Here is a 16,937-nt window from a genome sequence, read left to right on the forward strand (position 1 = left end):
TGTGAGCATGTATTTGTGACGTAATATTTACATTTATTGTAGTTATGAACAATTACAAAGACCACAGCTGTTATCTGCGAAGACAAGAAACAAAGGCAACGACGGGTAACATTTTTATCATTATTATTGTTATATATATCGCTTCGCATTTTGGACTCTGCGAGACACCGTATCAGCTGACACGAGATCGACCCAGCGATACATGACAGTCACCTGACTAAAACAAATTCATGCTGTATGCTCCTCTGTGCTAGCCGAAAGAGACTTAGACAGTTTACAATCATATTTAATTAATAACAACGTTCAAACCTGATATTTTGACTGCCAGAGGAGATGCTCATTATCATCGTTTTGGACGGTTGGTGACTAAAACGCAGCTAGCTGGGTAGTTTAACGGTGAGTAACATAAGCTAGGAAATGCAGAGGGCCAAAAATAATGCATATGCTATAAGTATCAGAGTTAAATTTGTACAGCTTGTCTTTTACACTTCAAGACGTGAAGTTATTGTTGATTTACATGTTGTGTCTATATTCACTCTGCAGGTCTTGTGTTACCTCCTCTGGACTGGGATTGTTTGGACCATAAACGAGTAAGAATGCCTCAGTCAGCAGCTACCATCAGTGGGATCCAGAGGATGGTTCTGTACGAAACCAGAGCTGTAAGTCTGACATGTATTTTTATGCTGTTATTATGACTGTTTTGATGTGACTTCAGCTCAGTCTGTGCATGGATTTACACTTGTAGGGTGCAGATAGCCAACAGAATTGACAGGAATTACATAATAACTCATTCAGTGTATGTTTAGGACTATATTTTGGCTGTCCTGCTGCTTAGTGCAAGGACATATGTGCTAACTACAACATAATTAGGGAATTTGTTATTTTCCCACACGCCCTTGCGTCAAAGAAAGGATGACTGAGCATGCCTATTCAGTATTACAGTTTCACAAGTTCTCACCTTGAAACAACAAACTAGCTTGAGGAACCACCAAACACAACCAGTCTTTTCCAGGTCTGATGGAAGTGACTTGCTAAGAACACTGTGGCACTGTTATTTTATTTAAAACTATTTATTACTACACACACAAAGTTGAGAAGTCATTTTCTCAGCCAGTCTGCATATTCAAATCACTTACATTCACAATTCCACCTCGAACATGAATTTATCATTCATGCTGAAATGTGACTCTGATGATGCATTTATTTTCTAACTGTAATTATGTGAGAAAAGCATGCTCAATTTGCAATTTTAACACTTAAAAAAACACTGGACATGAACAAGGCTGGAGAGGGACGGTTAGCTATTGTAGGATTGTGTGTACTTATCAGCAAGCACTAGATGGCAGCAAAAGAGTGTTTTTGGTAGTTTGTCGCCCCAGTTCTGATTATTTGATTGACCATGACCTATAAGAAGTCAATTATTATGAGGATTTGCATCATAATTGTGTAGACAGTTAGAATAATTACATTTTGCCAGACAAAATAAATGCAAATAACAATTTAAGTTTGATTTAGTCTTGTTGCTATGTTTATTTTTCTTCTTGAGAGATGAGTTGTTGTCATCCTTATGTCTTTATTGTGTGTTGTTTTGCCATTACGCAGTTTCTTTCTTATTACAAAAGTACAGTACCTGTCATCTCTAGTAAACACACTCAATTAGACAGGAAAACATTAGTCACAGTTGAGTTACTATAATATCTTATTGAACTCCTCTCAGACCATTTTGCTGAACAGTAGATACAAAAGTAACTCTTGGACAAAGGGGACTCTATGGTATATTGGGAAATGTGGAACAGGACAGACTGGCTATAATAGGTTTTGGACTGTGCTGATACATGGTGTACCAATTTAACGGCCTTTAGTGGACAGAAAATCCTGAGCCATCTCACAACCCAATGTGTGGAAAAATAATGACTTGAAAGAATAAGACATATAAGGGAGACACAAAGGAAGACATTAGAATGTAACCTTGTGATCAAATAGGTGCTGCTCCTACATGTACTCTCTAATTCAGTGTATATTCAAACTCAGGCAAATTATATAATACATTTGCCTTGAATTCCTTTTTTTGTTGAATTTGACAGACTTCTATCACATTCATTTCTACCTGGGTCCCATTGTGCACATTTATAAGGAAAAAGTGCCCTAAATGTCCCTGATATGTTAATAATGGGACTACACTGTAGAAGGCCAGCTTGTAATAACATAGACTGTCTATGTCTATTGAACTGTGAAAACTACATGTCTTCTCTTAGACACATCATGCCACTGTGCTCTTATTCAAAACTCGTTATAGAAACTGAGTCTGCTCTGAATGTCACCCACGATAAAGCTACTCTCTCCAAGTATCCACAAAATATTATGCAACCACAGAAGTTATGTAAAATGCAAATGCAATATAGTGAAAACATGGATTTATTTTTCCTTTCCAGAGGTATTTTTTGGTGGGGAGCAATCAGGCACAGACCAAACACCGTGTCCTGAAGATTGACCGCACAGAACCCAAGGACCTGGTCATAATTGACGATAAGGTGAGCACCAAGCCTTCACCAGAGTCGGTACAGTATTAATGTATATTCTTATGTAATACTGTACAGTACGCCTGGGGGGGGGGGTTGTACAATCAATCAGCCTGTCCCATGAGTATTGCCGATGACTGCTTAGCTCATGAGTTCTGCATGCACCTCCTTTTCTTCTTCGCTGCTCATTACGAGGATCTATGAGCTGATTTGTTTGTTAGTTTTGTGGATGATTATGATTATGATGTGTTTGTTATTATGAAGCATCTGTGACTAAATATCCATCACCCCACGCTCTCGTTCCTGCAGATATTGCGCTGACCTCTGAAAACTGTGTTTGTTTTTCATTTGAGTGACTACTTTAGTATTTTACAGTGTGTTGGATCCTTGAGAACATGATAAAGAACTGTAGTGGGGGAGGCTTGAAGCAGAAAACTGCCTCATCTTTCACTTGGTTCATACTGTATGTAAAGTAAGCTGAGGCCCATGTATTGGAATAAAAGGCTGCTTAGAGCTCTTTAGATTTCTGAGATAAATAAAGATCATACAGCAAGCTGTAGATCATAAATAACTGGATATTGGACATCTACTAGATTGATGTGTTTTTCAGTGGAAAGCAATAATTTCCCCAAATGAACAGGGCATTCGCACACAAATATAAGCATTTACAGTGCATTACTGTGCAGCTCAGTAGACAGGAAATGCATAAGGATGAAAAACCTTCCTGATAATAAAAACATGTTTACAGGTTATACATTACAATATTGCAGTAATAATTTGGAAAGCAGCTAATCTATTTTTGGAGTCATTGCTTTGCTGAACATCAATGTAAACCTTTTTGCAGAAAATGTGAGGCAATTGATGTAAAAGGACTGTGAGTCATGTAGTTATTGTTGCACTGGAAATGACTCAAAGGGCCCTACTTTAACGATATAGCACATGGCCTGAAGCGCCTGGTGCAAGTGCCTTGTATCCAAACCCACTTTTGCTATTTTAACGGCGGAAAAACGGTCACTGCGCCAGGCTCATGGTCTAAAAGGGTCAGACTTAAGTCCCCCATTAATCATAGGTGTGTTTTGGGCGTAACACGTGGTAAACCGATCAGAGTGTCATCTCCCATTCCCTTTAATATCAAGGCGCGCGGTCACCTTGGCAGATTGTTAGTTTGATGGTGGATTTACCAGGATTGGTCACATGACTACATTGACAGTTTCATTGATCATTACTGCGATTGACTGATTCTGATACATAGTGGCACGTCATTGTGACTTTTTTTTAATATGTTGATGTACATCATAATACAAATTCACATTGTGGTCCTTTTATTTGTGATGTTTATGTTTGTGTGCGTAACAGGCACAGCGCTGCACACCCGCCTATCTAGGAGCATATTGGACTCTTGATGATGCGTCCTTTATTAACAGTAACATATGCGCCAGTGACTTTAGACCTGTTGTTTTTTTGGTCAGTAGCGCAATCGCTTTCCTCTGCCTCAAAATAGCAACGCGCCGCCATCAATGTGCCAGACCACACCTCATTTTGAGACCAACAAGTCTGAAGGCGCACAGACTGGTGCAAGTGCATTTGCTATTTAGACAACGTGGGCGCAGGGTGAGAAAATGACAACTGTGCCGGGGGAAACTAACAAAAACACATGCGTCACGCCCGCCATCTGCTGTGCGCCGACCCTGCTGTGGGGCCCAAAGTCTCAATGACTTTAAGTAAAGTTATCAGTCCAGAATTATTCCTGAGTAAGCAGCTTTTCTTTTGAAAAACAAATAGATCATGTCCATTTTTCTCCTGCCTCATGCTGCAAGGTAGAATAGATAATATGGCAATTATGAACATAAGTAAATAAACTAAAATGTGTATTATCTGTATATATCTCTCTGTGTATTTGTCTGTTTGAAGCATGTTTACAACCAGCAAGAGGTGCGGGAGTTACTGGGCCGCCTGGACCTGGGCAACCGCACTAAAATTGGCCAAAAGGGTTCTTCTGGCCTGTCCAGGGCAGTCTCAGCCTTCGGCATTGTGGGTAAGTGCAATCCCTCCACCCTCATCCTTACTGGAACACCAATAATCAATGATGGCAAAATTTACTTTACCTCCAAAGCATTGACCTGGTTCTGCATATTAACAGGAGATGGAAGCACATAAAATAAAAGGAACACCTGGTGGGATAATGCAATCCACCACAATACAGCCCAGACAACACTGCTACTCCTTTTGTGAAGCTTATAATGTTAAATTTTCAGGTTTCAAATAATGACCATCAGCGGCATATTCAGAGGCAACGAGAAGCTTTTTCACTTTTTTATTACTTTCCCTCTTCTTCTGTAGAAAGGCAGATAAAAAAGAAACTGTAACAATATTGTTTGGGAGGACAGCCGGTAACTACAGTACATAGGTAATTCAGCAGCTAACAATGATGACAATTACCATTTTCACCATCATAGTTTAGCTTGTTAGCATTTGATAATTAGCACTAAACATGAAGGCTTTATACTTATGATTATTGTCATTATCATTTAATCTCAGTTATTTTTTTGATTACATACATACATACATTTCAGTACCAATTGTTGTATCGACACATTTCCCACTTTCAAAATTATAGATGTCAGCTTCATGGTAACACGATATGAAAAGTCAGGGAATCACCAAAATCATAAGGATTCATCATCTGGGGACCATGAATGTCTACACAGAATTTCACAGCAGTCAATTCTTAAAATTATGGACTGACTGCCTTCCAGGTCAACATTACCATCCTTCCCTAGATCCATGCTACTACCAAAATAAGATAAATAAAATAAAACATTTTAAGTCTTGTAATATATAAACTACACTATGTTACTTAACATATAGTCAATACCTTCACATTTCAACACTTATTAATGTTAAAAAGAGGAGAAATGTAATGTAATTGACTTAATAAATTATTAAAATAGATTCTGTTTAATGACAAACTGCTAACTCACTGCATTGAGTAATGGTAATTATTTATTTTTGTTTCTGCACTTTAAAGATGGCATCTCAATTGCATTGTGCTTTTTACATGGCCAATGTCTCTGTGCTGTGGACGTGGCTCTACAGACCTACCGTAATTACTTTTTGCACTGTTGTATGATTCATCAAAAGCACTCATGGTGCCTCTCTTCTGACGTTTTGTTGACCCAACATATGAAACACCATTCACACACACTGTCTGAGCTTATCTGTCCGTTTCATCTGTATATAAAAATGGAGGCTGCGTAACATCAGAACTGATCACTTGTGTAGCCCCCTGCGGAACTGTCCTCTCACAGCATTTTCACCCTAGTTTCTACTCTTTATGGAAAGTAATTGATGTGGCAGAGCTGTAAATTTCATGCTTGTGCTGCCTTATCAGTACTCGAGTCATGACCTACATTTTGTGGTATGGATGTTCTAATACACACACAAGGAGGGTTTGACGTTGTCGAACCTGTTATTGATCACAGAAAATTGTGTCACCTTTAGATTTGGGTGAATTGCTTCTAAACAGTTTATGATCTTTTGAGAATGAACTAACTTTAAAGCCAGCTTAGTATTTATTTACATTATTACATATAGGTTTTATTGGAATTAGCCAATTAGCAGTTAAAGAATGCAATTGTCCTCGTAATTTTTGTCAAACATGCTGAAATCCAAAGAATTTTTTTCAGTATTTACAATCAGTGCTGCTGCTCTACTGAACCAAATCTGAACTGACTTATATCTGCTCATTGGACTTTATTTCCTGACTGGAAACAAAATCCAGATTTGATTAGCTTTTGCGAAGGCTCTAAACTTTTACATCCAGCCTTCACGGTGCTGTTGTCAGGTCCCAAAATAATTGCAGTGATCTTCTTTTTTACCATTCATTTTCAAATTGTGTGTGTGTGTGTGTGTGTGTGTGTGTGTGTGTGTGTGTGTGTGTGTGTGTGTGTGTGTGGGGCTGTATTTCCAATGCTGGTAAAGTTACATTCTAGCAGTTATTAACTAATGAAGGCATAACTCTTTCAAAGCACAATAGCAACACATCCACAATGCTGTTCATTCTTGTTTCCTTTTAAATAAGTGCTGTAGCAGTGTATTTTTAAGACTAAATTCAGTATCATTTTTGAAGCAGCAGATTGGTCGGTCACATTGACACAGACAGACCCTGATTTTGACATTATCTTAAATAAATGAGATCCTTTTTTCCTCCTGTGCCCTGATGCCATCTTTTTTCACAAGCATCTATTTGGCAAAGCCACTGTGTCATATATGGAATAAAAGACTGATGCAGCCATGTTGGGTACAGTTTATCCTGAGAGGCCCTTTGTCTGGCCCCTTTCTTATTACAGTATGTAATGAGTACCATTATTGTAAGTATATTTTTATTCGCTTTCGTCTCCAAGTTTTGTCAGTCTGACCCATCTGTGGCAGGAAGAAACACAACAAATGAGTGTAGGACTTGTCAGTCTGCAAAGCCACACATATGGGCTGTGAAAGTATAGTTGGCTCTCATACAAGGCTATAACCTTGTCCGCTACTTGAGAATTTATACCATGGCTCTTTTTGAGTGACTGTCTGAAGCTTGATTGTCTTGGCTGGTTTGTAAGGCGCTTTGGATAAAAGTGTTTGCCAAATGCCAAAATGTAAGTGTAAAATGTCAGTGTTCCCGCAGTTTGGTATTGCACTTGTAAGACACGTTAAAGAAAGAACGTTCACAACTGCATCAGCCTAGTTTGAGATATTCACACTTTTAATCCGTAGAATGGGTAGAGCTCCAAAAGGTCTGCACCCTACACTCAACATTATGCAACATCTTTTGTACAAGATTTGTAATGCTGCCTAGTTTGTAATGCAGACTTTGTTAAAAGTTGAGCTATGATGAAACTCCCTCACGAATCACCAAAGACAGTATACAACTTTAGATTAGATAGCGTAGCATACATTTTATAGTGTCTAAAAAAAGTGAAGGACCACTTGCAAACACTGAAATATTTATTAATTATTTCTTTTAGGGGATTTGTGTTGATATTTGTATTTGTTTGTTAATCTGTTGATTTACATAAAACTTTATATGCACCAGCATTTGTAGGTCTGTTTGTATGTAGAAACATAATATGGACCTCATCATCCTTAATAGTAATCTTACAGTACAATGCCATGGTTTAAAATATTCCCAAATTTATTATTAGGAAAGTAGTGTGTATTGCGCTTACATAAACTATTGGCCTTGATGAGGCAGTATTACTAATAATAGACTGTAAAATAAACATGCAGACATGATTCACACTCATCCAATTTGTACTGAATGTCACAGAGTAATAAGCTCATCAAGATCCGAAGGCAAGTCAATGAGTATGTTGCATGATACTTTCTGGGTCAGGTTTTCATTAATGACCTGCAGAGTATAGATAATATAGTGAAACATGACACACTAACACTCATGATCCTCCTCCACTAATTGAGTTGTTGTTTGTATTATCGAAGCCTGAAGTTGATATTCAGGCTGCAGAAAGGTTGACCTACTTGTCAGGACGTTTTTCTCTGAACAGGAGTTACATCATCTGGTTATATCAGTGCCAAGGTGACAAAGAAAAGCCGTCCTCAAACAGAAAGTTTTGCATCATGCATTCATGCTTTATAAATCATACCGCATTTAGCTTAGTTAGTAAGTTAGTTTATTCTACATCTGTATGTTTCTTCTTGACAGGGTTTGTACGTTTCCTCGAGGGCTACTACATCGTGTTGATCACCAAGCGCAGAAAGATGGCTGACATCGGTGGCCACTCCATCTACAAAATTGAAGACACCAGCATGATATATATCCCCAATGACTCGGTCAGAGTCACACACCCAGATGAAGCAAGGTACTGCCCTGTTCTCATCTTATCTTTCCAAACCTACATGTGTAAGAGTGCCATTGAAGACCCTTTGTCCAGTCCCCATTAGCTCATAATTGCCATAGATTCACATAAACACTAATGCAAGCAATTTATATAAACGCCCTCATTGGATACACTGTTATCATGGGAATGTTAATTACATTTTGGATGGACATTGCAATAGAAACATACCTGACTTTCTTGACTGGAATTTCTGCACTTGTTCTCTCACACACGATAGTCTTTAAAGATGAGGACATCTTCCATTTTTTCAAAAATGATGATGAAATGTTTTTTTAGTTGTATTCAACTGGGAAAATGTACTTTTTTAATATAAAATTCCAATAAAATATCCAGTATTTCTAAGCATGAACTTCTAAGAAAAGTATAAAACCAGGGGAAGTTAAAGAAAAGGACAGTAAAAACAGTTTAGACACAGCAAACATAAATGTAAAATATGAATGTAGTTATAGTTTGATGTATCTGAGTTCACAGTATCATAGATGATCAAGCATGCATCATATTCACATGAATGATTCAACAGAAGGCAATGCAAATGTACAGAATCATTGTGACAGACTAATATTATAAAAGATAAGCACATTAAGCTTATTAACAAACTGCCTTCAAAGATGTTCCTGAAACATCTTTCACATCTGACTTTCTGAGTTTTTTGCTCTCTTACTGTAGATATGTGCGGATCTTTCAAAATGTGGATCTATCCAGCAACTTTTACTTCAGGTAAGACACATTTTTCATCTACATTCTTTGGACTACAGTATTTATTACCATTATTACACATAAAATGTAGAACATACAGAGATGTATTATGCCAGCTTTGAGGAGGCTTGCTATACATACACGACATATTGTTTTTTTTTCACTTTCCAGCCCCATTGGGGAGCATGTAAATCAAAAATTTTGTGGAAAATTGCCCACATACCATGGAGCGATTCCTCAACATTATGATATAGAACTTTTTTTCTATTTTGTTAAATATATCTGGTGGTCATGAACGTGTATTGTGATGCTGAAGAATGGAAGAAGAATGAATGAGGGGTGAATGCAGCAGAAAGTGTGAATAACTCAACACAAAGCTGGCCATGTGTGATGCTGTCCAGAGCTCTGATGAGACCTTGTGATATCTAAGAGTAGTTTAGGTTAATAGTACTTGACCTCCATTTTCATGTGTTTTATATTGACAAGTTTGCCCTTATTTGTCATGAGAAGTCTGCACACAGGTTGTAGAGTTTATTGAAGGTCATGAGTTCTTTCACCACAGTTCACACAAACGTTTCCTTGTCCTCCATGTCTGTTGTGATTTTGAATAGCTTTACAAAAACGGAGAAAAAAAAAAGCTGCAAATACAACTTTTACTATGAGTCTTTTTAATATCAGCAACTAAGAAATTAATCTCTTAGGTTTCATTTTAAATATATACTGTATCCTAACAACTACTGTACTAACACTTCTTGTACTCAGCTCACTGTCCTGTCTGACACAAATTACACCTCATGTCTCCAGTTGTACAATACAACATGAAATTGTTTATAGCTCTAGTTCTGCAGTTTGGCCCAAATTTGCGACGGGACTGTACAGACTGTACTTGTTTAAAATGACATTGTTGCTACCCACAGCTACAGTTATGATCTGAGCCACTCGCTGCAGTACAACCTGACTTTGCTACAGAGGCCTTATGAGTTGTGGACGTCAGCAGCCTCCTCTGCTGAGGAAGAGGTACACACGCAGAGCAAGCAGGACAGCTTCGACATCTTTGAAGAAGAGGGGCTGCCTACGCAAGGTGAGTGGAAGTTAATCAATAGTTTTCATGTACTGTTTGTTCTATTGGTTGGAGAAGTCCTTGGCAGGGCGCTCCACCTTGTAGTTGATGGAGGAGCTTGGTGGTGGGGTTCCTGGAACATGAGCAACATTGGCAAAGATGCACAATAGCGTGCTAGAAACTCAGGAAGTGATTGGACAGATGAAATGAAACTGAGGGCAGGAGGAAAGAGAAGAAGATGCCATAGCTCAGTCTTATTCTCTGTGAAGATTCTCATTCATCTAGGTCACGGTTATCTTATCGCAGTTAAACTTATTACCCTACGTAATAAATTCAAAGGTAATGGGTGTAAATGATGCCATTGATTCCCATTAAGAATCAATTATGTATCTGCTTTATTGCATGTTTGTCTTATCTTGTGGAAGTCCATTAAAAATCTGTTGAAAATTACACTTGGAGACACTGTAGCCTTGACAGATGCATTCTCTCATTTTACAACATGTCTATCTTGATACAGTTACACAGACTTAATCCCGGTTACAGCAACTTAATGCTCATGTTGCTAAATATGCTCTTGTTCCACTGAACACTTCCTCTGAGTTGAGCCTCTGTTGTTGTTTTTTTGTTTCCATTTTGATGGTCTGATCCCAGTTCAGTAAAATGATCCCTTCTTTTCTCCCACAGTGGTTTATGGCCTCCAGAACGAGCCGTACTACAAATATGTGTGGAACGGAAAGTTGCTGGAACGAGTCAAGGACATAGTGCATCATGACTGGCTCATGTATATAATCCATGGCTTCTGCGGACAGTCCAGTATCCTTTCATTTAGTGATGCTAAACTGTGAGGCTGTTGCTTTTTTTATGTGTCTGTGTGTCATTCTTTATTTTTGTAACATTGTAACTGTGTACATATAATTAGATATTACGATTTAAATGTTCAGCCCGTAACATCTGTCAGCATCACACAATGTTGACACTCCCCATCGTCTCTCAGCATCAGCTCACTTGTTGAGCACGTGGATCACACGATGAGGGAGAGTGTGTGTGATTCACCACGAAAAAACGCAGAAGCTTTTTTAGGGCTTTAGAAAAAAAGTATGATCGCAATTAAGCAATGGTTATCAGGTATGTAAACACTGGCACTTGGACATAATCTCCCCATCTGGTATCCACAGGGACAAAGCAGCAACATTGTATATTTTTATCAAATGAGCTACTGTACATAGTCTTTCTTTCTTCTGGAGGACCACATTTGTATATCCACACACACATTTTATTTTTTTTGCTTGAATGTTTTTTGTCTTTTCATTTTAGTGCTACAGTCTCTTTTTTGCTTTCAAGTTTTACTAGACACAGGCTACATACCAAGGAATTAGTATTAGGCTCTACATGAATAATTTCCTCTGCCCTTATTGAGAAGCTTGTGTAGTATTGATGCATGGGTTTCTGCTGCAGAGGCGCTTTCAGCTTGACTAGAGCTGAGTAAACAGTCTGATTTATTATGTTAGAAATCTGCCTTGGGTTACCAAAACCAAAGAATGTAATCATTATTCATCAAGTCCCCTTTACATTGATCATACTAAGCAGAGTAAAATGTATAATTTTGGTTAAAAAAGAAAGTATTTTATATTCTGTTATTGATTATGTTTAAGGAGTTTAATTGTACTTTTGTCTTTGCCTAATGCCAAAGCTTGGAACAGTACACTGCTGTCAATACTGCCTCCTGTCTTATCAACACATTGTGTGGGTGCTTTGAGTTTAGACGATTCCTGGAAACTGTTTAGCCTTCAGTGCTGTTTTTCTGAGAGCATTTGAGGACCAGTGGGTGCAGTAACAGGAGACTAAGCAGATGGTGTAAAGGAAGAAATTTGTGGATGATGAGGAAACATTAAAGAAGCAAGACAGTGGGGGAAAAAATTTAAGAGCAACATTAATCTATTATGGCATATGAAGCACCACTGATGTTGGAGAAACTTCAAAAATATATTTTTTCACAATTCAATCTTTTTAAAGTAGAAAAAAAACGAGAGGGTGGGTTGCATCATTTTCACCACTTTTGCCAATGATAATAGAGATAATGTTGATGTGGAAAAGTGTGTGTGTGTGTGTGTGTGTGTGTCTGTGTCTGTGTCTGTGTGTGTGTCTGTGTGTCTGTGTGTGTGTCGAGACAGGTGATCATGCAGTGTTCTTAGCAGTGTGCCATTATTCCTCCTTTACCCACCAACCACAGAGCTTCTGATCTATGGCCGACCGGTTCACATCACCCTCATTGCCAGACGCTCCAGTAAATTCGCGGGGACCCGTTTCCTCAAAAGAGGAGCCAACTGTGAGGTACAGTGGTTGCCAAAGCAACAGGGAAGAATAGATAGCGGAGGCAGGGCCTAGGGCCACCTGAATGATTGAGATGACTCAGTCATGTTGATCACAGGGGGTTAAATTGACCCCACTGCCTCTTCCTTGAGTATGCATGAGTGTCAGTGTGGGTGTGTGTTGTGGGAGGAAGTTTAGGAACAAACATAGATCTCCCTTTCCTATTCGCACTGCTACACAGAGATTAGATTGGGCACAATTTTCACAAATTCTTGCTACTGTGTGCACTGGCAAATATAATAGTCTATATATGTAAAAGTGTAGCAATGTTTCATTTTAGCATTGTGTAATATTGTGCTACTGCTAAGTTTTATTTTATTATCAATTTATATTAAGTTAAGTTATTAATAATTTACATATAATCTTTTCAATTAATTGATTTGTTCTTTGGGCTATAACATGTCAGAAGATAGTGAAAACATTCCTGAGGTTACATCATCAAATGTCTTTTTTTGTCAGGCCAACAGAAAACCATAATATCCTCACATTTGACCAGTTGGAACCAATAAATTTGAGGCATTTTTTCTTTAAAAAAATTACAAAAACAACTATTCGATTATGAGTGATTGAATAATTTTCTGTTGAACAAACAGTCGTTGCAGCTCTAGTTTGATAGCAGATATTTTGACTTGCGATTGCAGAAAAATCACAAGTATAATTAATATGGTTAACAACTGGTCTGTTCCAGTTAGGTATTGTTAATTAAACCTGTGGTTTTCCTGCTATTTTGTGTCAGCATGTCTGCTGTCAAAAAGACCTGTGGACCAAAAGTGTGGATTGCCTTAAGAACACATCTGTGGCTCAGGGTTCATTCTTGATTTTGGAAACAGCTGTTAAGAAAACAATCTCACTGTTTCATTTAGCATTTGTTCAGGAGCTTATAATCATACCACATGATCCTCATGAGCAAATGGAGTTCACCCAGTTGGCATGAAATTGCTGATGTTAAAATTTCCATTTTTCTGAACTCTTAAGAAACTTTTTGCCCATGTTGATCACAATCATGCCCACCTGCTTATGAAGACCATGTGATGTGATTGGAAGATTCAGAACAGCTAATAAATGAACTAAACTAAATGATGAGATTCTCACCATACGGTCTCAACTGATGTTTAAAAGGTCAAGACTGATCTTTGAAGCCAGTGCTCAGAAAATAAATTGAATTTTGAACTCCATCTGGTAATGAAGATCACATGATACGATCAAAAGCACCAGAACAGTCAGCCACTAAATGGACCTTGTGGTGCGAGATGACTTTTTCAGCATATCTGTGTTTTTTTGTGATTTATTTTGTTTTCAGGGGGATGTAGCTAATGAGGTGGAGACGGAGCAGATCGTCCATGACGCCTCAGTCATGTCTTTCACAGCAGGAAGTTACTCCTCATACGTCCAGGTGCGAGGTTCAGTCCCGCTCTACTGGTCCCAGGACATTTCCACCATGATGCCGAAACCCCCCATACGATGTAAGACTGCTGCTGCACACTAAATGCATGTTTCATCTTCGTACATAGATATCAAACATCATGTAGTATACTGTCTGTTACCTTTGGTATACCAATATCTAATTTATAATAGAGAGTATTTAGAGAGCGGCATTAGGATAGCGGCATTTAGGTACATAAAGACAGATAACAAATGAAAGATGCTTATTTAAGTTAATGCTCAGTATATTAATTCTAGTAGCTGTTCAGGACCAGAAATAACCTTGTAGGGCCAGAATAAGAGTGGATTTAGTCAGCGGCCATTCTTCTCAACCACTGGAAAAAAGATTTAAATAAAGAAAAAGGTGAAGGTAGGACGCCCCCTCTTGATCCTCATCTTTGTATCTATCTTCTGATCTCATTATGAGCAGGATAAAAACACAAAACCAGGGCCAGAGGGAGGTGATCAGGTCTCTGAGACGGATGACATTGGGGACTGCTGTGTGCGTGTGTGTGTGTGTGTGCGCACTGGAAGATATTTTTTGCTTGCATGTGGACAATGCCTGTATTAAATCATAATCATTTTCTCCCCAGTTTGCCCTTTAATTCATCCTCAGATGACATTTACCTGTGTGAGATAGAGACATGGAGCGTGTTCCTAAGATCCCTCTGTATATCAACTTACCTCATTTTCCTGCTCCCACTTTGATCCTTACAGACAGACCTTATCTGACATTTCCCAAATGTTGCCCAATTCTTGCACCATTTAAACATATCAGTTTATATGTCACTGTGCACACATAAGTAGTTTGACACAGTTTTGTTGTTTTTGATATTGGTATACTTTATCTTTTATATATTTTTTCCATCAGTGAAGGTTTCTTGTTTTTATGTTGGTCCATTTCTATGTTCAATTCAAACTGAAATTACATTACATTTGTGCTGCGGTCTAAATAACAAGATGCAGCCCACATCAAACAGATAATCAAGCCTTGTTCAAAATATTTGTAATATTTATTCAATCATGATGCGGCCTAGCAGAATGACATTTATTAGACGAATCTAGGTCAGAGAGATAGTTTGCGCCAAGTGTCAGTACATTTGTCCATATCACATCATGCCGCCCTTTGCTTCGCCTCTGCCACAACAGTCTACTCATTGTTATATAACTATATGTATTATGTGTTTATGATGGCCCTGAAGTGGGCAAATTTCTTGGTTGTGAAGGAGATGACCTTAATGGGCAATGCATCTTCATCATCATCGTCATTATCAACATTTCCATCCCAAGGTACATTTAGAATGTTACAGGGTGTCTTCGCTTTGTGTTGACATAAACTCTCATCTCCCCAAAGGCCTAAGAAGTGTAGTCGACAAAGTAATGTCGTAATGGCGGCGAAGTGAAGTTGAACACTGTGTGGTGGAGCTCGTGTTTGTATTGTCAGTTTACCATCAAGTGACTGTGTGGGTTTGAATTATAGCACGATCTGACCTATTTTCTTCTAATCTATCTGTTGGCTGCTTGACTGGTCCAATTTGACGGCAAGCTGCAAGTGTGGGATCTGCATGAGTGGTAAATGGAGACATTAAACATGATTTTCAATTAAAGAATGAATAGAGTGGAAGAGTGAAAAAGGAAGTAGAAGTGAATCTGATAAATGGTGAACAATGAGAGGCGGAGTCAGAAGTAACTGTGTGTGCTCACTGTGGTGTTATACTATCTAGTACAGTATAATGTGTCTATATTCCCTCCTTATTTCCCCACTTTCCTTTTATCCCACTTCTGTTGACAACTCAAACCAAACTTTACACATTTTCAGAATGACACAAGTCAACCCAAGTTGTCATGTTTTTTTGCTTGAATTTTGTTGTGGCATCGACAAAGCATGAATTAATTATGACTCAACAATGATACTTTTTGTTTCATAGATGTAAATTATACATTCTGTTCATTTCCACAGAGGCACTAAACATTATTATTTATAATGTTTCCCCTTAGTGACCTTTAACACTCTTATTAAATAATCAGAATTTAAAAACAGTTTCTTCTCTTTCAGTGGACCAAGCTGACCCGTACGCCCATGTAGCTGCCCTCCATTTTGACCAGATGCTGCAGCGGTTTGGCTCACCTATTATCATCCTTAATCTGGTTAAGGTAACATATGCACACACACACATACATTGTGTGCAAAACACATTAATGTGTTTGCATTCATTTTCTGGAGAGTTGTCCTAACAGTAATCATAACCACTACTTTGCCTAAACCCATCCCTTACCATAACCTTAACCACAGATCCAAAAATCAGCGTTTTACCAATTGGGGGCACAGCTTTTGTCACTAATACCCCTTTTCCACCAAAGCAGTTCCAGTACTGGTTCTGGGCCAGTGCTTAATTTGGAACCGGTTTTCCTGTTTCGACTGACAAAGAACCGGCTCCCAGTCAGAAAAACTGGTTCCAGGGTGGCACCAGGTCTTTGCTGGACTAGAAGAAGGAACCACTTACGTTAGGGGGCAGGGGGCCGGGGGCGGGGTTATTGAGACCAACCACAACAAACAAGACTGCATAGTGGTGAATAGATAAGGAGTGAATTATCCCTTGAACATTTGACTGATGGTGAAATTCAGACATATTTGCGTTGTGACTTAGTTGTGCTCTGCCGGCTAACGTTAGCTTACAACAAAGGCTAACAACCATCTCAATCCTGTCGAGCAGCACAAATACGTTGTATCTGCCGTGTTTGGATGAGAGCCAGGAGCAACAGCTGTACACATGCGTAGTGTGCCATCGTTGTTGTTGCTTCTCCTCCTTCTTTGTATTATTGTTGCTTCGAAGTTGGCGTGAGTCTTCATGGGAAAGCAGCGACGTAACTGATGTATACAGTGACGTAATGACATGGCTCCCTAACCACCTCGAGCCGTGAAAAAGCAAATTCAACTCGTTCACAGTTGAACCGACTGTGAACCAG

The 16,937-nt window shown here is 38.6% G+C and overlaps 1 protein-coding gene across 1 annotated transcript in view; it reads left to right on the top strand.

Annotated features, from left to right (window-relative positions):
- Positions 1-216: 216 nt before the first annotated feature.
- The window catches only part of fig4a (FIG4 phosphoinositide 5-phosphatase a), a 46,235-nt gene continuing 29,514 nt past the window's right edge, over positions 217-16,937 (top strand). The window contains exons 1-11 of the mRNA XM_053336475.1: positions 217-396; positions 544-659; positions 2,433-2,531; positions 4,431-4,554; positions 8,227-8,383; positions 9,089-9,139; positions 10,036-10,199; positions 10,863-10,991; positions 12,409-12,509; positions 13,849-14,011; positions 16,027-16,124. Of these exons, the coding sequence (XP_053192450.1) occupies positions 597-659; positions 2,433-2,531; positions 4,431-4,554; positions 8,227-8,383; positions 9,089-9,139; positions 10,036-10,199; positions 10,863-10,991; positions 12,409-12,509; positions 13,849-14,011; positions 16,027-16,124 (1,149 nt within the window). The 5' untranslated portion in view covers positions 217-396; positions 544-596. The remainder of the gene's footprint in view (positions 397-543; positions 660-2,432; positions 2,532-4,430; positions 4,555-8,226; positions 8,384-9,088; positions 9,140-10,035; positions 10,200-10,862; positions 10,992-12,408; positions 12,510-13,848; positions 14,012-16,026; positions 16,125-16,937) is intronic.

Source organism: Scomber japonicus, chromosome 17, assembly GCF_027409825.1.
Source record: "Scomber japonicus isolate fScoJap1 chromosome 17, fScoJap1.pri, whole genome shotgun sequence".
Lineage (NCBI taxonomy): Eukaryota > Metazoa > Chordata > Actinopteri > Scombriformes > Scombridae > Scomber > Scomber japonicus.